General features: G+C 46.3%; 2 protein-coding genes across 2 annotated transcripts in view; both read left to right on the forward strand.

The window, feature by feature from the left end:
- The window catches only part of LOC311216613 (ATPase family AAA domain-containing protein 2-like), a gene marked incomplete at both ends in the record, with an annotated part of 35,489 nt that extends 13,887 nt beyond the window's left edge, over positions 1-21,602 (forward strand). Inside the window, 4 exons of the mRNA XM_084298145.1 lie at positions 17,618-17,777; positions 18,646-18,736; positions 19,164-19,508; positions 21,559-21,602. Of these exons, the coding sequence (XP_084154271.1) occupies positions 17,618-17,777; positions 18,646-18,736; positions 19,164-19,508; positions 21,559-21,602 (640 nt within the window). The remainder of the gene's footprint in view (positions 1-17,617; positions 17,778-18,645; positions 18,737-19,163; positions 19,509-21,558) is intronic.
- Positions 1-21,889, forward strand: part of LOC311216333 (olfactory receptor 14C36-like) — a gene marked incomplete at both ends in the record, with an annotated part of 60,411 nt that overhangs the window by 16,461 nt on the left and 22,061 nt on the right. The window lies entirely within an intron of this gene.

The following is a 21,889-nucleotide window of genomic DNA, read 5'->3' on the forward strand; positions in this document are numbered from 1 at the left end:
TCATCCTTCATTGGACATGGGGGAAATCTGGTAATGATCTCGAGATAAGTTAAAGGCTGCGGTACTTAATGCCTTCTTTGCCTCAGACTCTAGCAGCAAGACCACTTCTTCCCCTGGATATTTCTTCTTCCTTGTGGCCAGTGCCAACCATCCATGGTGCACTTTGTGGAAGTTTTTTCTTTCCTGCTCTTTCCTACTACCAAAGTAAACTCCATCAGGGAGGAAACCACTCCTGAAGTAGGCATCCCAACCCAGCAGGCTCCTTGCGGCCTCTCAGCCAACCAGACACAAGTCACCTCAGCAGCATCTCCCAAGCCAGGGGCCTGCTGCTGGCCTTGCAGCTTCTTGTGGAGACACAGCCAAGCCTTGTGCCTGCTGCTGCCCACTCATGGACTCAAGCAGAAGGGACAGGACAACCCATGTTGGGGCCTTCTTTCTGCCTGGGTCCTCCTGGCTCTGGAGGCAGAGGGGATCCCCCAGTCAGCATGCCAAGCAGGTGCCTTCTGCAGGGCCACTGCCAGATGTCAGCCCAAAAGTGCAGATCCCAGGGAGAAGTCAAGGCTGACCTGCCACCTCCAGACACAAGTGACCTCACAGTCCCTTTGCGTGACAAGTTCCTGCTGCTGGCCTATCAAGTGCAGAGACAGAAGTGACCTCACAGTCCCTGCCACAGTCACATTCCTGCTGCTGGGGCATGAGATCCTGAGGTAGGGTTCATAGGATTCCCACCCATCTCCTCCTTGTGGCCCACAAGCTGATCAGACCCATGGCCCCTCACATTCATCTTTGAATGCCAAGTGACTGCACAGCAGCCTCACAGTTCTTCTCCTGCAACAAGGGGCCAAGCACGTGAAGTTAAGGTTGTGGACAGGGGCTGAAGGTGGTGAGGTTAATGCACAGGAACAGGGGCTTTGGCTGTTAGGTGTTCATGTATGGCATTAGGGAACAAGGCTCACCTTTCCGAGTTAGAGTTTAGGCAAAATTTTAGTTGAAGACTTTTGTGTGCTGCCTGGGGTGTCAAGCCTGTGGTTAAATTGTTGGCAAGCTTTGCAATTTACGATTTTGTTCAGGTCTGCCTAGAAGTCCAGGGTTAAAGAGAGCCTTTTAATGCTCATGTTAAGGACAGGGATCAGGGTGAGCAATAGAGGAAAGTGAAGGGAAAGAGGCTATGGGCTGAGTTTTGACTTCAAGGGAATCTTTGAGTTCAGACATTGGAGTAGTGGATTCCTGTCAGGGTGTGGAGCAGCATTTAGATTTGTGACTTAACGTCACTGATTGAAAGTGGGGAAGGGCCGCATGTGATTGTTTTAGGTCACAGTTACAGCAGCATTAGCATAACCTGAACCAATTTACCTCTACAAAATCCTTCATTTCTGCTGTCCAAGCCCCTATTCCCTCCCCCAGATCTCACATCTCTCCCATCCAGCCTTCTCCTGACCTCCCCGTATCAGACATCCCATTGGGATCAGCTTTCTGATGGATTTCATGATCTCAGAGTACCCATGACACCTCTGTTGGCTGCTCTATTTCAGAGAAAAGCACCACTTAATATACGATAGTAAAGGACACAAAAGTCCATCAGAGCACCCTGCACAATGTGCCCAGCAGCTCTGCACCATCACAAAAATGCGGTTCCTGCCATCAAGTTTCCATTCCAGAATGGCTCCTATGGCTCCAGGGTAACTTTTCCCAGGCACTCACTTCCCCAGGCCACACCACTCTTGCCCACAGGCCCCACGTGTCTCTCGAAGCCTCCCCTCTGCCCCTGCAGTAGTGGCACCTCAGCGCAGCAGGTTGGTGCATCTCCAGGCTCAGGGGTGTTTCCTGAGGGCCTGCCCCGTGTGGGGAGTGGTGTGGAGGAAGAGAGCAAGGTCATCTCCTGGGGCATGGCTGAGCACAGCCCAGCCATCCTCCACCATGGGCAGGCCCCTGCTCCCAGGCTGAGGCACACATGCAAGGTGGACACTTCTCCATCAGCCCAGCTTCACGCAGGGACCTTCAGCCCTGTCCCAGTCCCAAGATTTGGCTACTTCTCCACCCACAGACATACCCTGCTTTCCATCTGGGGACTCAGGCAGGACTTTAAGGATCTGCTAAAGCCATGGATTTCCTTGTTTCTCACAGCCTTATCACAAGTCTTTCTCCTGGCCCTCCTCACTGCCCAGCACTGCCTCTCAGGGGGCACTCAGTGACCCTTCAGAAGGGCCTTTGGGCTTCCTCAATTCTCCTGGTGCTTATTAGCACCTTCCTGGCTCCTTCCCGAGCTTAGAGGGAGTCTTCTTGTCCATCAGGGGCCCTGTACTGGCTGTTGGTGGGACGGAGTTACTCTCTGCAAAGCAGCCGCTTGTGGTACTGTGTTTTAGTTGTGTGACCAGTGATGGTCACCCACAGTTGTGGTTGCTGTTTTTGAGCATTTCTTGCACAGCATCAGGGCCTTCTGTGGCTCACAATTTCTGAGTTTTACTTGGTTTTGCTATTCTGTTCCCAGTTCCTCTAGAAGAAGAGAAAGCAGGTGGCTGATAGGTGTTTATCTGCTGGATGCATGGAGCAAGGAGGTGTCCGTGGTGCCAGGAGATGGAGGTCCGTGAAGCTGCAGGAGCCCTGCTCTCTTGCCTGGCAGATCCCCAGCACACAGTGCCTGTGCCCCGCAGGGCCAGCCCCGCTCCCCAGGCCAGCACAAGAGGCCTGGCCCTGCCACAGAGCAGCCTGCCCCGAGCAGGGGCCTGCACAAAGAGCTTTCCCTTTGCCCTTTCCCCATCAGTGCAGGCCCAGCAATGCTGCCCTGCTCTTCCCCAGGGCCATCCCTGCTCCCAGGTGTTATAAATTAGACCACACAATTTACTGGTCTATTGAAATTATTTTATTAATCAAGTAAGCAGACACAAGCAAAACAGCGCTGGGCGGCTGGGGAGTCTCCGCTCCGCAACAGCACGCAACTTCCCTTTCCAGTGTTGCTGTTTTATAGCAGTTGAATTCCGGCTTATCAGGACTTGTTGAACTGGCTGAGGCTGCGCAGTCTATTGTTGAGAGGGGGGTCGTTGTTCCTCTGCTTCGTGTTCAGGTGGGGGAAGTGAAGCGGCAAAAAGGATGTCTTGTGGTAAGGAATTTCACAGAGTCTGGTTTCACTCAAGGATGTTTACCCAACACCCCCTCCTGGTATCTGCTTAATCCTCCCCCTTTATCAAGGCCATTAAATTGTACAACCTTATCTCCTCAGCAGATTCTTTAAATTCTCAAGGACAATGAACAAACCCCTACTAATTTATCACAATCCCTCCTTTTTCTTTTTCTAACATATTTTGTTCATTGAATTTTTGCAATATCTGCTTACTGAGCATCAAAGTTTCTGCGTTGTCCTCCTCCTGCTCAAGAGATTCATACTTAGCACGCACAAGCATAAGATGAGCAGCTTCTAATCGACTTTTCACAATTGCGATTACTTGATTGAATATACATGGTCCAAAAGTCAGTGCTATTATTATTAGTAATAAAGGTCCCGCTATAGTTGACAATAGTGTGGTAAGCCAAGGTGAATAATTAAACCAGGATTCATGCCAATTCTGATGAGCCTCATTTTCCCTTTTGCATTTTTCTAATCCTTCCCGCAATTTAGTCATTGTATCCCTTACCACCCCAGTATGATCTTTACCAGATGGTATTCAGCCACTGTGTGATGGGTATACATATACTCTTCAGTGTGGTATAGAATCCTTGGTATAATGACCGCCTGTACACAAAAATCATGAGATGTGTTAAACAATTTTAAAGATAGGCAAGGAGTGTCTCCCAACAACGAACATACCCACCTAATGTTATTTGCAGGAATTAACCATTTGTGTGTTTGGTACACATTTTTTTTTTTTTTTTTTTTTCCAGTGGCATGGCACAGATCATTTTATCTCTTGGAACTGTGCCGATACATCTACCTTTTCCCGTAACTTGGGTCAAAGTTATCCTGATTTCCTGACCCCAATTGCACTTGGAAGAATTTGAATATGGGGGCTTAACACTTACACATAGCCAGTACCCTTCAGTTATCTCCTCGGGTACAACCCCTTTCTTTTTTTCACAATGCTTGGAAGCAGTGTGGGAAAGGATAACTGTCAACTTATTAGAAAACACTGTAGTAGGTTGGGCAGTCCCAGGTATATTTACAGTCTGAACAACCAAACCTTCCCCTAGTAACTCTTTATTAGGCCCGACTACCTTGGAAGTCTCGGGTTTTCCCTTCTTTATTAGGATGAGTCCTCCCCTATCTGTTCCGTGTTCGTAAAATCTGACATTTTTCCTAGTACCCAGCTAGTATCGTCCGAGTTTGTTATATTTATATATAGAACCTTGCAAATTTCTTTATTTCCGTGGAAGGTTCCTGTATACCCTATACCATGCCCTCACCACCTGTAACGGGGATCCAATTGTCGGTTACAACTTTGCAGCCCATATCCCACTTGTAAGAATTTATCCCGACCAGCCCCGAGTGTCCAGTCTGTAGCAATGGTTTCACACCCCCGGTATGTAAAATAATACACGTTCAGGCATTTACAGTACCCCCTTCCCAGGTTAGAACTTGGGCAGAAATAAAATCCCACATATTCCCAGCATCGGGGCCTCGAGATCAGCTGACATAGTGTAGAAGTAAAGCTTGCCCCCCCCCCCCCGATGTTATCTGGGTTGCAATAACCTGTTGATCTTCGAATCGACTTAAAGTCCATTTAAAAAGGTTGGTGGGGGTGGTGTTGAGTCGCTATGCAGGATGAAATCACTGCGAGAACCCCCAAATACCGATAGGAATGGCTGAGGCCCATGTCTTTCCCCACTTATTCACTCCTCTGCCTCACTCGTCAGTTGGGTTGCAGCCAACTACGAGGTTTTAGTTCTTCTCGGCAGCAGTAGTGTTCTTCAGGGGAGAGCCTCTACCTTAACCCACGGTACCTATCGAGTTCGTCGCAATGTGAGCTTCAGGTCTTTGTTTCCTGGAGCGATCTCCCACATCTTGTCACAGGTGGGTCCTTTAACACGGCTGGCATGTGTCCATCCTTTCTCCGCAGTCCAAACGGCTGTTTCTGTAGTAAGCAAAACAACATAGGGGCCTTCCCCATCGTGGTGTTAAAAAGAGTCTCTTTCAAAGTCTTCATTAGAATTGAGGGTGATCAAGTGGCAATTCCAAGTCATAGGGCATACCATTTCAAAAGGAGAAATTCCTACATCAGTTCTGGGCTGCATCCATATGTTTAACAGTGCAAGGGGTAAGCATTTTACCCAAGAAGCCTTAGTTTCCAGCATAAGTTTTGTTAGTTGTTTCTTAATTTCACCATTCATTCGCTCTACCTTTCCAGAAGAGGAGGGGTGCCAGGGGCTGTGAAAATCCCACTCAATCTCTAAGGCCTGCTTTAACCCTTGCAGTAAAGCTTTACACTCATTCAGTCACATGGTCAATTAGGACAAACAAGTAACTCAGTAAAGTCTACCTGTATACTTTGGAAAGGTCAAAGCCCTGGCTCCCGTCCCCCTCTAGATAGGTTACAGAAGACCTTTTTTATTTACCTTTTGACATATGGTACATCCTCTGCATGTGTGCTTCCCTAAAGTATATATTTCTACACAGACATGCTTTCTTAGAACAACATCACACATTGCTTGCACCTCCCAATGACTCTTCTGATGTAAAACAGTTAATATTTGCCTCATTATCACTTTATTCAGCATTTCTCTCCCATTGGGAAGTATCCATTTTCCTTAAAATGATCCACATATTTGTAACATTAATACCTCCTTGGGAGGTTGTAATTGCTCCAAAACCTTTTTAGAATTTACCCAAATAGATAGGTGGCCCTGTAAACCCCTGAGGTAAAATTGTCCACCTATATTGTTGCTTCCACCCCCATTTCAGAGTCTTTCCAGTCAGAGGTGAATATACGTTTGCTCTCAGGGCCTGAGAGCACTCCATTAATAACACTGTTATTCCAGTCTAACAATTTACTATTTGAATGCCCAATTTAATCATCAAATCCCTTCCCAACAAGTTAGTTTCCGCCTTGGATACATACAATAATTGCCCAGTGATCATTTTATCCCCTGGTCTCAGCTTAGTATTCCCCAAAAGTGGCACTGTTATCCCAGTACCTTCTACCCCCATCACATTTAGGGTTTCATTAGTTAATTTAATCCCTGAAGCTTTACAAGTCAGTAATGACTTAGCTGCCCCAGTGTATTGGGTTTGCTGGCAAGGTTCGGGGGGGGGGGGGGGGGGGGGGGGAGTGGGAAACTGCAGTGGCAGCCCCCGTGAGAAAAACCCAGAAACCTCCCCGTGGTAGGTAAGGGACAATTTCATCTGGCCCCAAAGGGGCCCACTGCTGCCCAGAGCCAAGCCATGAGCAACACAGTCCGTGCCTCTGAGAGCACATCCACGAAAACAAACAGACAAACAAACGAACAAAACCCTGCTGCTCAACAGCAGTTGGGAGAGCGAGAAACCCCCCCGCAGACACCAAAGTCAGTGCAGAAGGAGGGGGAGGAGGCGCTCCAGGCGCTGGAGCTGAAGCCCCCCTGCTGCTGCTGGAGAGGCCCCTGGTGGAGTAGGCTGTTCCCCCCCCTCCAAAATTCACAATATATAGATACACAAATAAAATCAAACCACTGTAAATTAACTGCCTGTTGACAATTACACTGAGGACATTTAAACCTGATGAGCCGATAATATGCCTGGGCAAATTTTGTTCCCTTAGACATACACCTCAATGGCAGTTCTTATATTTACATATTTACATATTAACATATGAATAAAAGAATACTTCAACAAAAATGCCCGGGCTTTTATATATACAATATACAATGTACAGTTATTATTCCAGTTAGAATTATTCCTCAGCAGCTGCAAACACTATGCCAGTTGCCATTAAAGCTTGCTTACCGTCCTCCTGTTCTTTTCTTAAAATCTCGGACATCCCCAGAGTTAATGGGGATGGCCACATATTCCATTCCTGGCTGGGGTCCGCCCAATTGCTATTTCTCGTAGGGGATATAATCCCTCCCTTAAAGCAGATTTCTGATTTCTTGCCCTGCTTCTGGTTACCGGCCCCTGTGTTTCATGATCCGATTCCGATTCTCCTGGATTAGCTAATTCGGGGAGTCCATTAAGGACGGGAGCCGTTGGTGCGGGCGGTGGAATATAGGGCGGGGGTGGTGTCGGGACTTCTAAGTCCTTTCTCTTTTTATCCCGCCCTCCTTTTTCTTTTAGAGGATATAGATGCATCCTCGTATCTGAATTTATCCAGAGGTGCACATACTCACTTTCTTCTAGACTAAAGGGTTCCTTTGAGTTTACATAAATATTTAGGCCTGACAAACCCAATCTTCAAAAGACCCAAATACAGGCCAGTAAAGGTGGTCTCCTCGAATCTGTTTACCACCCCAAACTTCAACACAATAATGTATCATTTTTACTTTATTCCTTCCCCGCCTAAAAGGGGAATCCTGCCAATTTTTAATCATTAATCCCGGGGTAACCTAACATCAGATGTTACCCCATCCATGGGACCAGAAGGCTTACTCTTCTTCTGTCCCATCTTCCAGAGTGCCCTCACACACACACACACGCTCCCCCTTTTCGTGGCTCAGTCCCTCGCGGGATGTGGGAACCGCACTACCGAGGGGTCCGCTCTCGCTTCGTCCGCAATTGGACGTCTCAGTTGTCACACTCTGGGAAACCCAACCCCAACCGAACGGAACACCGGCCTATACTTACCCACCCCGTGGGTCTTCGTTCGGGCTTCGTGCACAAAGGTTGCTTGGGGTTTACCGGTTTTATTTGCTTGTGTCTAATTTTGGGTTCGTCGGTGAAGGGTTTGAATGAAAGTAGTCCTAGCGAAGGCCGCTGAAATCAGCGGGGCGCCCCCTCCGAAGGTCTTTCAATCAGATTTGCCTTCATCCGAGTCACGGCACCAAATTGTTATAAATTAGACCACACAATTTACTGGTCTATTGAAATTATTTTATTAATCAAGTAAGCAGACACAAGCAAAACAGCGCTGGGCGGCTGGGGAGTCTCCGCTCCGCAACAGCACGCAACTTCCCCTTTCCAGTGTCGCTGTTTTATAGCATTGAAGTTCCGGCTTGTCGAGACTTGTCGAGACCTGTCGAGACCTGTCGAGACCTGTTGACTTGTCGACTTGTGGAGACCTGTCCTGAGACTGCGCAGTCTGTTGTTGGGGGTCGTTATTCTTCCTCCAGTGATCATGCGTTGTGCTTGTGTTCAGGTGGGGGCAAAACAGGATGTCTTGCTTTGTCCCCTTGTTACAATGCCGTGAGTTGTGAAACCTTATCTCCTCAGTAGATTCTTTAAATTCTCAAGGACAATGAACAAACCCCTACTAATTTATCACACCGACCTCGGGCTTCTCCTCGACGGCCCCTGCAGCACCCAGGCAGGCACAGAGACCTCTGCAGGCACCTGCTCCAGCTTCAGCCACGCTCCTCAGCCCTTGCCCCTCTCGCTTGCCCTCTCCCCTCTCTCGTGCTGGAGCTAGGGGATGGGCTTGCCACTCACAGGGATGGCAACAGCGCCAATGGCAAATGCGCGCGCGCCTCACCCAGGAAGGTGGCAATGGCAAGCTGGGGAGATGCTGGCAGCAGCTGGGCTGGGAAAGCTTGGCCATGGCAACTGCTGCTTGGGACACCAAAGGGCTGAGAGACAAGACTTGGTTCTTCTTTCGGGGCATTGCTCTTCTTTCCTGCCTTCTGGATTAAATTCCTCTCCTTAGGTGGTCACTCAGCAAGGCCTCTGCCTGCAGCTCTTCTTGCACTGGCATGCCAAGGGGATAAGAACTGGGAGGTCTTTGGGATAGCAAATGATCAGTGGGATGGGAAGTGATGATGGGGATAGCAATTCACTGGAATGGGACAAATGGGTTTTATTTGTATTAAATTTAATTTTTTTAATTTTCATTTAATTTATTGGTTTTCTTATTTATTTAATTAAATCCACTTTATTGACTGTGTTGTACAGTATGGCATTGTTTTATTTTTATAAAATTATAAGTAATAGTATTAAATATTTTTATATATTAATATATTATAAACTATAAGTATCATTATTTATTATTTTGATGGTTTTTATTCTTTTTCTACCCTATTAAACTCTCTTTATCACAACGCACTGGTTTGGACTTTATTTTTCCTTCCGAGTCATTCTGGATTCACTCCGGATGGGGGGACACTAGCGAACGCCTGTGTGCTTCAGATCCAAGGTCACCTTTGCCCTCATTCAAGATACATATTTGCATCTGTTGTTGTGAAACAAAATTAACAACAGGAACAATAAAGTTACCTACTTGCTAGCAGCAGCTCTACATTTGCTGGGGTCTGCTCTATGCATTTTGAAGACCATTCCATGCTCTTCAGCCCCTCCAGGAGGAAATGTATGGTTCTAGGAAAATGCGTCTTGACCTGATGCAAAGCTGTGACGCAGCCTGCAGCCCCTGCAAGCCCTGGCATTTTACCTGCAACCCCTCCAACAACTCTGATGTTCCCTGCATCGACTTCAACCACTGCAGCGGGACCTGAGGCCCCTCAAAGCCTTGTCACACACCCTGCAGCCCCTCGAGCCCCTGGCATGTTCCCTGCAGCCCCTCGAGCCCCTGGCATATTCCCTGCAGCCACTCCAAGCCTTGCACAGGCCCTACAGCTGGCTGCGGGGACGACCCCGTTGCTGTCTCAGGCGCCAATACACACAAGGGGAAGGAATGCATGCAGAAGTCATCTCGTTTCGGAAGGGCAGAATGTCCTCCCAAGAAGGGGAAGGAGCAAGAGGAAGGCGAGGCAGCCTACCCCAAGGTAGGGCCATCCCAGGGCACAGGAGGCTGTTGGAAAGGAGAGCAGAGAGAAAAGCAGCAGGAAGCAGGTGATCCCCATCCCTGGGCGAGCTGCGAGCCATGGGACAAGATTGCAGCTGTCCTCCAGGCGAGCACATTGTCAGCTGGCTGCTGCGCTGCTGGGATAGCAGCTGCGGGAGCCTGGCAGCAGAGGGCAGGGAAGCCAAGCAGCTGGGATCCTTCTCTGGGGAAGGGGGCACTGAGAAAGCGCTTGCAAACGGGGCACAAGCCCTCAGCCTCTGGAGGCGGCGCCTGTCAGGAGTGAAGGAAAGGGATCCCTTCTGGGAAGATGCTGTGGGCTTGCTGAGGCTCGAAGAACAGACGGTGCTGGCTGCTACCAGCGTGCTGCAGCAGCGGCAAGACAGAGCCGTGGTGGTTTTCCTCAGCTGGGCAGCTGAGCTCCAGCACAAGCGCTCTCTCCCTGCCCCTCCTCCAACGCCAAGGGGAGAAAAGAGGCTGGCAAGGGCTCAAGGGCTGCCAGAAGGACAGGGAGATCACTCCACAAGGAGCGTCACGGGCAAAGCAGGCTCAGCACAGCCTGTTCCAGTCCAGCCCGGGGCCTGCTCCTGCGGGGGCTCTCCACAGGCCGCGGCCTCCTCCAGGCCACAGCCACCTGCTCCACCGGGGGCTCCTCCACCCACATGGGGGCTGCAGCGTGGAGATCTGCTCCACGGGGGACCCATGGGCTGCAGGGGGACAGCCTGCTCCACCAGGGGCCTCTCCCTGCACAGGCCGCAGGGGAACTGCTGCTGTGAGCCTGGAGCACCTCCTGCCTCCTGCTGCACGGACCTTGGGGGCTGCACAGAGCTTTCTCACTCCTCCCTGAGCCAGACGCTGCTGGGCAGCAGCTTTTGTTCCCTTTCTTAGATGGGCTCTCCCCCAGGCGCAAACATCATCCTTTTGCTCTGCGTTCTGGGCAGCAGCGGGTGGGTCCCTCCTGGAAGGAGCCTCCTGGCAGCGGCCCTGAGCTCCCATGGGGCAGCTGCTGCATTCTCCTCACAGAGGACACCCCTGCAGCCCCCCGCTCCCACAGCCTGGCCACACAAACCCAAGCCAAGACACCGAGCGAGCCTCCCTGATTGCCAGCCAGCAGCTGGCTCAGCCTGGGACCCCAGGCCAGTGCCCACAAGACTCTCCTGGGCCTTGAAAAGCAAGCCTTGTGGGGACGGAGCACCCGCAAAGAACAGACTCACACAACAGGACTCCTTGCCAACACTGCCTCACAGACACCTGGGCCTTGAGCGGGTAGCTCACCTTGAGCGAGCTCATTTCCTTCCCAGTAGCTGAAATGTGCCCTTTCGGGGGCATTTGGGGGCTACAGCGTGCTGCTGAGAGGGATGTTGGAGCTCCTGCAGGGCAGTGCTTCCACTAAGGCAAGGCCTTTTCTGCATCTTCTACTGCCCTGCAAGCGAGGATGCTTGGGGCACACAAGGAGCTGGCAGGGGACACAGCTGCAGGGATTGCAGGGATTCCTAAAGTCATAGCCAAATACAAGAAAGACAGGAGGACGTGATGCTTTTGATAGAAAGGAGCTGGGTTTTGGGTCAAAATCCATCCCTTTTTCTATCCTGGAGACCCCCAAGGGCGTAGGACAGCAGCACTGCAGGGCAGCAAGAGATGCTGTGCATTTCTCTCATCCCCCTGAGACAGCCACTGGGTGACGATGGTGCCAAGTGTCTGGAAAGAGACCTTGCTTTCTCAGGCCCAGGTGTCCAGCTGCACACCAAGGCCGTCCCTGGCTTCCAGGCGCAGTTGCCAGGCCCAAGGCCGAGCTCCCCTGCGAACCCCCAGCCCAGCAGACCTTGCTCCTGGCATTGTGGAGCAGCCATTTCACGGCAGCCTTTTCTCCTGGCAGTCAGCTTAGCGCCGAAAGCTCTGTCACCGGGACAGCCGAGAGCCGTGGTAGCTCAGCAGAGAGTCACTGTCAGCCTTGGAGCTCACAAAGGTGGGTGGCCACAAGTGCCCTGAGCGTCCAGCTCGCAATGAGGACTGCTGTGGCACTCAAATTGTCACCTGTTTGCTGCGATGCTGGGATACCTGCTCTGGTAGCCTGGCATCAGAGGCCAGGGAAGCCAAGCAGCTGGGATCCTTCTCTGAGGCAGGGGACACTGAGAGTGGAAATGGAAATGGGGCACAAGCCCTCCGCCTCTCAAAGGAACCCCTCAGATGTTTAGGTATAGTAAACTTATGTATATCTGTGTGACTCTAGACCACAACATGTTAGTGTTCTGGTTTGTCCACTGCTTTGTTGTGGGGGCTTTGAGTTGGCCTCTACTCTTTAGGTGAATGCTGACTTCATATCTATGGTGCACTTTATTCTTAAAATGGGAAGTTTCTACCAATTTCCTGTCCAAAGTTCCTCATAAGCCAACTGCAATCATCATTTCAGATGTATCTCCCAACTTACACATTTCCTAATTCTCCTTGATATTTACTCAAGAAATGCATTTTCACAGAGACATCATATTTTTCTCTCAGCTGGCATCTGGCTGAGCAGAATGATGTCCTTTAATTCCCTTCCACACAATAGGCAACTTGTTCCTTCTGTCTTGTGAACACTTCCTCCTAAGTTCAATGTGAATACAAGTGGCAGAATTTTGCCTCATGTCTTAAATGTGTGGCAGGGCTGCCCTGTCAGGTATATTTATACTGGAGAAAAAAAAAAAAAAAAAAAAAGAATAGCCATACATACCATATAACCACTTAACTTTTTCAGTTCTTCTGTTAACAGTGCATGAACATGGGGTTTTGTTGTTTTATTGTTTGTTTTAAACTCCTGACTGCCATATAGCAAACATGACAAAAAAAAAAAAAAAAAAAAAAAAAACAAAAACACCCTTTGTTGAGAATCTCTGAGCCTGGCTCTGCTTTGTATTATCAAATGTCACTTCACCTGAACCATTTCAATCACAAGGGATATCCTTCTGTCAGGCTCAGTAGTACTTCCCAACTTTATGTCACCTGGAAATCTCAAAGCTCATATGTAATTTTTAGTCTTCGGCCACCACGTCCATACTGAACATACCTAAATTTGAAGTCATCTCTGCTCTGAATAGGAGGTTGGGTTTTCAGAGCTCCCTTCCAGCCTACATTTCTCCATGAGTCTTTGCCTCCTTAGCAGCTGCAGTTTCAGAACTGTCTCTGAGAATCACTACAGGGAACCTCTCCTTTGCCGGTAATTCCCTCTTCGAACAATGTGAACAATTGCAAACTCCCTTGATTCACTTGCAGCCCCAAAGCCCAAATCCATAGCTAAGGTATCAGAAGCTCACAGAAAGTGAAATAGATGTAGTTCATCCCCTGTGTAGGGGAGCACTGGTCCTACAAAGGCAAGCTACTAAATTCTCTGGAAACAAATTAGCTTTAATAAATTATCTTGTAAATTCCACATTACCCGCTACTTCCCTAGTCTTATCTCTTCTTGCTACAAAACTTTGCCCAGCGTTGATGTCAAACTAACAGGCCTGTACTTGTCTGGATCACTCTTTACATTCTCCTGGACAGAAGTATATTTGTTACTCTCCCATTCTGGGGACTAGCCCTGATTTGCACAATTGTGATGTATTTTTCCTACTTGAGTTGTTGTTCTGTGTGCCAATGCTGTTAATAGGCTAGGTAGATATCAGCTTGTCATTTTTCACTTGAATCACTGTAGATTTTTATTTCACCTCAGATGATGTTGTGCCTAGTGCCCTACCCTCATTTGCAATGGGAATCCTGTCACTGCCCTTAATATCACATTGTTGTTGCTGTTAGATGCAGGAAATAAGATTTGCAGCATTTGAGACATCATTAACTTTTGATCTATTTTTGCCTCGAGTATGCAACTGTCCTAATTTGTTCTCTTTGTTCCCCCTGGCTTCTGTGGCTTAAGTATCATTTACTATTATTGTTTAATTTCCTATGTGAAGGAGGTTTTGGGTCATTCATACTTTATTTTTGCAGTTTTTAACCTCTGAAATGTACCTTTTCTCATTGCTTTTTTCCCATCTGAATTTTGAATTTTAACTCTGCCTTCTCTGCACTCCAGTCCCAGAGATGCTTAGTCAGACTCAATTATTCATTTCCTTAGATTTCAAAGTTTGCATTTGTAAGCCTCAAAAATTTCATTCTAAGCCTGGTTTTGTTTTATGTTTTGTTTTATCAGTTTTATGGTATGATAAGCTTTTGCTTCCACTGAAGGGTAGAAGTCATTATGAATAGTGCCAACAAAACAGAAACATAACAATGAAAATGATATTTGAATTCAGAATAGGTATTTTAAAAGTTCACCTTCTCCAGCACAAATGGGGAAAGTAAAATAAATAAATAAATAAATAGAGCAGTCCTAAATCATCAAAACTGGCCAAAGAATTAGAAGAAGCACTATTTTTCCAAGGCTGCAATGTTTTCCATTCATCTCACTGGGCCAGCAGAGCACTAGAGAGCTGGATGCACTGAACTCCTGGCTGATACCCTAAATGACCTGCAGGAAGATCTTCTTATCTCTGTCCCCCCGTTTCTCCTTTCAATCTCTGTTCTGTCTGTTTGTATCACTAGCTATCAAAGCGCTACTGAGATATGCACGTGCAGCACCCAGCACAACCTTGTTTCAGGCTCCAGTGGGACCTTTAGGCATTACCATCCTATAAACAAGTCACAGTGATAGTGAGTGTAATTACAGTCGTCAAACTATTCCAGCTCCACATCATTAGCCATGCCCTGAGCTAAATAACATTTTAATCAGTTTGATATGTCATCTGTGGCTTTCTTCACTGTCACTTGCAATCCAGCAAACTCCTTCCTTCATGTTTCTAGATTAGACAGAGGGTTCTTAACTGCAGACATCCACTTCCCTGTTCAGGAAGCAGTGAGACCTTTCATCTTCACCCAGAATTAAGATGATATCCAAGCATCATGAGACACAGCGCGTATGTCTCCCAGGCCCATCCCATAAGAGCAGGACATTTACCTCACATGAGAAGAAGACTTAATGCAGAGGCAAAGCAAGATACTCGGCGTCAAAGCCATGTCTGGATGATCATTAAAGACAGATCAAAATTACCCAGTACAGGAGGAAAATCTATCATTCGAAGAAGATTATGGTCTCTGATTATTAGTTTCAAAATTAGTTTTTTCTTTGGATTTCCTCTGAACTTAAACTTAGTTTGGAATGCCTTTGGTTTTGAATAGTTCTGAAATTGTATTACTTCTCCTAAGTAAGTTGATAGTCTGTTCTATTTACGTGAAATTCAAATAATATAGTGAAGGATCTGCCATCAGTTTTACTGTGTGCCAGGCTGAGAGCCTTCCTGTACTTAAAGGCAACCTATAGGAAAGCTGGGGAGGGGGTCTTTATGAGGGCCTGGAGTGACAGGACATGGACTAATAGCTTTACACTGAAAAGTTAGATTTCTGATATATGTTAGGAAGAAATTCTTTACTGATTTCGGCAGGGCAGAAAGTCCTCCCAAGAAGGGGAAGGACTGCTGTGGGCTTGCTGAGGCTCGAAGAACAGACGGTGCTGGCTGCTACCAGCGTGCTGCAGCAGCGGCAAGACAGAGCCGTGGTGGTTTTCCTCAGCTGGGCAGCTGAGCTCCAGCACAAGCGCTCTCTCCCTGCCCCTCCTCCAACGCCAAGGGGAGAAAAGAGGCTGGCAAGGGCTCAAGGGCTGCCAGAAGGACAGGGAGATCACTCCACAAGGAGCGTCACGGGCAAAGCAGGCTCAGCACAGCCTGTTCCAGTCCAGCCCGGGGCCTGCTCCTGCGGGGGCTCTCCACAGGCCGCGGCCTCCTCCAGGCCACAGCCACCTGCTCCACCGGGGGCTCCTCCAGCCACAGGGGGGCTGCAGCGTGGAGATCTGCTCCACGGGGGACCCATGGGCTGCAGGGGGACAGCCTGCTCCACCAGGGGCCTCTCCCTGCACAGGCCGCAGGGGAACTGCTGCTGTGAGCCTGGAGCACCTCCTGCCTCCTGCTGCACGGACCTTGGGGGCTGCACAGAGCTTTCTCACTCCTCCCTGAGCCAGACGCTGCTGGGCAGCAGCTTTTGTTCCCTTTCTTAGATGCAAGATCTTAAATTCAGTCCAGCTAAGTAGGAAAAGTAAATGTGGACAGCTGTATCTTGGCAAAGAAGATAGTAGGGAGCAAGGAGGTTCAGCAGTCAAGATGGAATGTGATGCCATGAGGCTTACAGGCTAGTAATGTTCTAGTGAAACCCAGCCTGAAGAAGAAGAAACCTGCCTGACTACTTGATGTGAATAACAGACTCTGTTCAGCTCTTTCCTAACATAGAAACGGTGCTGACTGCTTCTTCAGAGTAACAGAAGTTCGTGATACTACTGAAATAGTTGTGGTTCAGATGTAGATCTGATTTCTCCTAAGCACACTGAATTCACAACTGTTGATCCTCCAGAGGAGGCTTTGCAATTGAACACCTGGAGAATAGGTAAATTTCCCGCTGTTGTTCTCCTCTCCTCTTGTTTTGTTTTGTTTTGTTTTGTTCCTAGTAGCATAGGCTTAAGACTCTGAAGAAACAGGCTGCTTTTTTTCATTTCCAGCACTGGCTGTTCCTCCTGAGCCCCGCCTTCTATTTTTGCAGTCATAGGATATGTGACTGTAAATTCGTGGAGAGAGGTAGAAAACTCTTTCAACTGGTGTTTTTTCGGCTATGTGGGGAGAACAAATAGAGTGGCTTTGAATATTCTGGCTCTTATTCAGAGCAGCAGGTGGAGGGAGACAGATGCGTTTGCTTTTTTAGTGCAATGGCTTCAGAAGCAAGAGGGGAAAAAGCACTTTCTCTGGGAGCTGAAGAAGGTGTCCTAATCACAGGAGAGGTTTCTAAATGGCATATCTTTGCGAGGGTTCCTGTAGTCCAGAGGTTTTTGTTTGTTTGACGTTGGAAGGTTTTACTCTTAATATTCACGTCCTTCAGCAGAAGTGAGAAATGTGATTTTATTTTGTGCAGTGTCGTGGACCCTCCGAAATCTCCTGGGAATGATGAATACCTCGCAGAGTACCAATGTGATGACGGTGGAGACAAGGAGAAAGCAAGAAGATCAAAAGAACGTGACCTCATTTCAAAAGAAACCATTTTGTACGGCAAAGAGTCTTGTGAGCCTGGTGAGAAATTGCGGCATACTTCCTCTCTCGAGTCTGACACTGAATGTAGCTCTAAAAACCTTTCCTCCTCAGCTGTTACAGAGAGATGCCAAGATACAAAGGACAAGACTAAAACCACTGACAAAGAGCATTACCAAAGCAAGAGGGAACATGCTCCTAGTGAAGAGAAGGAGACTCAAAAAGCAGGTCCTTCCAGCAAGAGAAGGATAAAGTTGAATACAAAGAATACAAACTTGAGCTCCTGATTGGCTTCATGCTGAACTCTGTGCTGTTCTTGTCCTAATCTTGGTCTCTCCATAGATAATATGGTTTAAATCCAAATAGAATCGTGCGATGAGGAAGATCTCACTGCAACAAATTCAACATCTAAAATCAAAGTTGACATTTTCCGTGATTTTCTTCCTGAGCAGAAGATTGCAGTACTCCTTTTATATTAACGTAGAGATTATTTCAAACAATCTTGAAGTGCTTGATGACTTAACAGTCTGCAGATTTATTATCAAATCAAAAAAACCCCGACTTGGTAGACTATTTTTTTCCCAGTTTTGAATGACCACTAGGAAGAAGGTTATTCCGGCATCAAGAAAGTCATGTGGAATGTAACAAAATTTACTGAACCAGTAAGTAAAACTTATATTTTTCTATTAGTTCCATTGTTTCAACTCTTCAGACACTTATGGATGGCATAGATAACAGAGGGGAGATCGTGGTAATCGGAGCTACCAACAGACTGGATTCTATAGATCCTGCTTTACGAAGACCAGGACGCTTTGGCAGAGAGTTCCTCTTCAACTTGCCAAATAAAGAGGTGAGAACTTAAATTCAACGTTAGTGCTACCATGGCAAAGTCCAACTTTATAGGAAAAAAAAATAATTGACAACTTGAACAAAAGAGTGATACGTGGAGACACTGCGTTGTTCCATGGAGGGCAAATCTGGTACTGGATATATATGGTCAGGATGATACCACCAAGTAGTTAGTTCTATAATCAAACCTTTCATTCCCAAAGTTGTACCTGTTTGCTTAATTATTTAGTCCACTTGGGTGTTTTCATCATGAAGTTGTGTTTTTGGTCTCAATCCTTCACTTATGAATGAATAGGGGACGTGTTTGCATTTGATTGTGCCCCTGCTCAGTGGTAGTAGTTTGAGTCATAATTCTTTTCTTCTTTATAGTAATTGTAGCAATTGGAAGCATTGTGCCAGAAGTGCTTTCTGTGAATTTACTGACTGGAAAGCAAATGTGATGAAGTAATGAGACTGTCCCAATGAAAGCTTGCTAAGCTTTAGAGAAGTTTTTTGGACAGCAAAGAAATGTTTCTGGATAAATTTTTCATTACAGTATTTTCCTCTGGGTCCTTAGGTCTCGTAGTTTGGAAACTTGTTATTGAAGCTATAAATGCCTTTTCTTTTACTGTAGGTTCCTAGAAAAAGTTCAGTATAACAAATAAGAAATATTCAATTTCCTGGTTGACAATGCAGAGTGTATATTAAATAACTGTAAAATACTTGAAAGTTGAGCAAGTAAGAAAAGTGTATTAGTAGATGAGGGGTTTTGAGGGAGGACTGTTTTGGTTTTTTGTTGTTTGTTTGTTTGCCTTTTGGTTTGTTTGTTTCTTGCTGGTATTTTTAAGGAAAACTTGGGACAAGCTAAAATGCAATGATTTTGCCTCCAGGCTAGAAAAGAAATTTTCAAGATTCATACTCGTGACTGGACCCCTCAGCCACCGGACATGTTGCTTGATGAACTAGCTGAGAAATGCATTGGTAAGACTGAAACAGAAACGGATTCTTGCTTGTGACCAAGTTGTAAAGAACCTTAGCTTGTACCAGGCAGTACCCATGCTCTTGTGCCTTGTTGCACAACTAGTCAACGAGGCAGCTGGCACGCCTTCATAGCAATCTGAGTGAGATGCTTTCATCTATTTACTCTTTGTTGTCGTTCCTCTTGTTGTCTGAGAACATTAAATGGTTCTGGGGCATCTTCCTCAAGAGTATAGTTTTTGATGAGGAGTCTGCTTCAGCTGCATAAGCGCAGGATATCAGGCAGTGAGCAACATGAAACTTCCCTGCAGAGCGGTAGCACTTTGAATTCCCTGTTAAGCTGTTTGGTTTTGGCATTACAAATTCCTTAAATGTTGCATGTTGTAAACCTGGGCCTTGACTGATGTAACGTTTGATTTTTGTTTGTTAGGATACTGTGGTGCAGATATCAAATCCCTCTGTACTGAAGCTGCGCTGTGCTCTCTACGCCGATGCTATCCTCAGATTTATGCAAGTAGGGAGAAGTTGCTACTAGACGTTAATTCTATTAAAATAAAAGCAAAGGACTTTTTCATGGCTATGAAGAAGGTTGTTCCAGCTTCAAACCGGATGAAGAAGGTTGTTCCAGCTTCAAACCGGATCAAGGCTTCACCCGTACAAGCACTATCACCCATTTTCAAGCCACTTTTTCAAAGATCAGTAGAGAATATTTTACAAGTTGTGCAGAAGATCTTCCCGCATGCACAGCTTGCACTAAAGGAGGACCGACAGCAAGGTATAACCACAGCATCCACTTCTTTATAATTCTGCTAAAGCAAAAACTTGTGGTTTGTGCAATCAACTTAAACCTTTCAGACGTAATGGTGGTAGAATTTTATTATTTGCATGTGCATGTCTTTCTTTTGGGCAAGTCTGGAATACAACACATAGGTTTTATTGTGGATTCGAAACTGAAATGCCAAATGGAAGTTCTGAATGACTCAATACACAGTAAAGGACGATGCGTTCTCTACTGAAGCATCCTGCTTCTGACGGCAGCTAAGATAATTAGCATTTGTAGAGGTTGACTTGAGGTTTGAAGTATAAGGCACCTATTTTTGTTTAAAAAATCAAAACTCAGATCTTTGGAGGGGAAGCATTTCTAGGTCAATGTTTCTAATTCCTTTCTGAAGAATGTCAGGACCAGGATACAAGTATACCTGGTCTAAGCTAAATATTGTTTTAGCTATCGTCATTTTTAACCAGTCTCCTAATTTAAATGTTTGTGGATCGTACTATACATGTGAGATCAATTAGCATTGATACTTACTAGATGAATGGAATTCTGTGGCCATCACATCCTTTATCCCCGTGCTTTCATTGTGGGAACCTCCTCCAGAAAGAAATGGTCTTGTTTGTTTTTGTTTTTTTTTAGCTATTTAGCAACTGCAGAAATTGTTCGTAATCTCCTTTATTCTAAGGGGGAGAAAAAAATCACCAAGAGTAGCGTACCTTGTACGTACACATCAGTGGGACTTAGTACAGCTTTGTAGGGCCTTGTGCCATCTCCTTAGATCTGTGGTGGGCTGAACTCTAGGAAATAGCTTTCAGTGTGTGCTCTCAAATGAAGAAAGGGTTTTGGCACTGATTTAGAAGCTGTATTAATGGAAGAGAAAGAGACAAAGGCTATTCAGGAAAGTTAACAAACCTCTTTTGCCTTTCAGAGCATTTCAATCCTATTTTACAAGATGATATGTTTGACAGTGATGACGATGCATCCTTGGTTTCTGGAGATGAATTAAAAGATGGAATGCCTAACGGACCAGAGAAAAAATGCCTCTGTTTCAGCAGGTAAAGAAAGATAGATCCCTGTTATGTTTAAATTCTCAGGTCTGCTGAGTCTTTGTAAACAGTTCCAGCTGTTGAAAGTGCGAGGGGTGGTAGACGAAGGGGCAACATCAAGTTTGTGTGTTGAAGGGGTGCTTGGTATTCACAAGAAGAAAGGGTGGAGGGACTAAAGTTGTAATGAAGTTGCTCTGAATGACCAAATTGAAAAGCCCAGGCTTCTCTTCGTAAGCCAAAGTGATCCGTAGACTACCAGAACACGTTGACTTAATCCATGGCATTCTTTGAAAGACTCAAGACCACATAAATGTGCTGTCTGTCCTTTTAGCTAAAAATACCCAACTTCATGGGTTTGTGTTGCCACCTTTTGCCCTTCTGTTTTCCAGGATTGTTAAACCAGTAGTGAATTATGTAGCAGAAAGAAAACTGAGAAAGGGCTTGTTAAAACACCTTGAGAAAAAATTGAATGGTGTCTTTATTTGTTAAGCCACCAAGTTGTGTTAATCTTGTGATATTTTAGTATGGAAGTCATGCAAGCCCACAGTTGGAAAGTTAGATCATGTTGTCACAGCTGGATCAGTTATTTTTCTCAGTTTCTATTGCTGTGCTGTCCAGAAGATTTTCTGTCCTCTAGAGCAAGGCTAAGTCTCTAGCATCTTTGATTTAAGCCAGCAGAGGTACAGCCTGATTGTAGTGGGGAAACAAATGCTCCTCACCAATTTATTTCCTAGTAGTAAAGCAAGATTGCAGGGATATTAATTTGCAGTCTTGGTTTAGTAAAGAATAGGAAACACAAGGGAAGAAGATGAAACAAAGGGAAGACGGTGAAACAGTTGGAATGACTGAATAACTTAACTGGAAATCTTACATGTATTTAATGTACCGCTGCCATTTGGAGTATTTGGGGAGGGAAAAGAAAGTCTATAGGAAAATTACTTGGAACATCTGTGTGTCTATTCAGCACCTCATTTATAAGCTTGTTTTCTTAACTCTTGTTCTAGGAGTGCTTTCTGTGAACCAACATCATGCCAGCCCCATCTGCTAATAGTAGGAAAAGAAGGGTACGGCCAGGTTTCTTACGTGGCACCCGTGGTGTTGCACGCTTTGGAGAAGTTTCCTGTTCACACCCTGGACCTTTCTGTTCTGCTTACAAACGTTGCACCGCCAGAAGAAATCTGCGGACAGGTACCTTTTTTCTTTTTCTTCTCATCGGATTCACTGACTGTATGTAAAGGATCAATCGAGTTGCAAGTAAGGTGAGCAAAATTAATTGGTAATGGAGGTGGCCTTGTTTTAATGTGCCCGGATGTTTGCTTCTGTCTGAAAATCCCC

Source organism: Netta rufina, assembly GCF_964035555.1.
Source record: "Netta rufina genome assembly, chromosome: 18".
Lineage (NCBI taxonomy): Eukaryota > Metazoa > Chordata > Aves > Anseriformes > Anatidae > Netta > Netta rufina.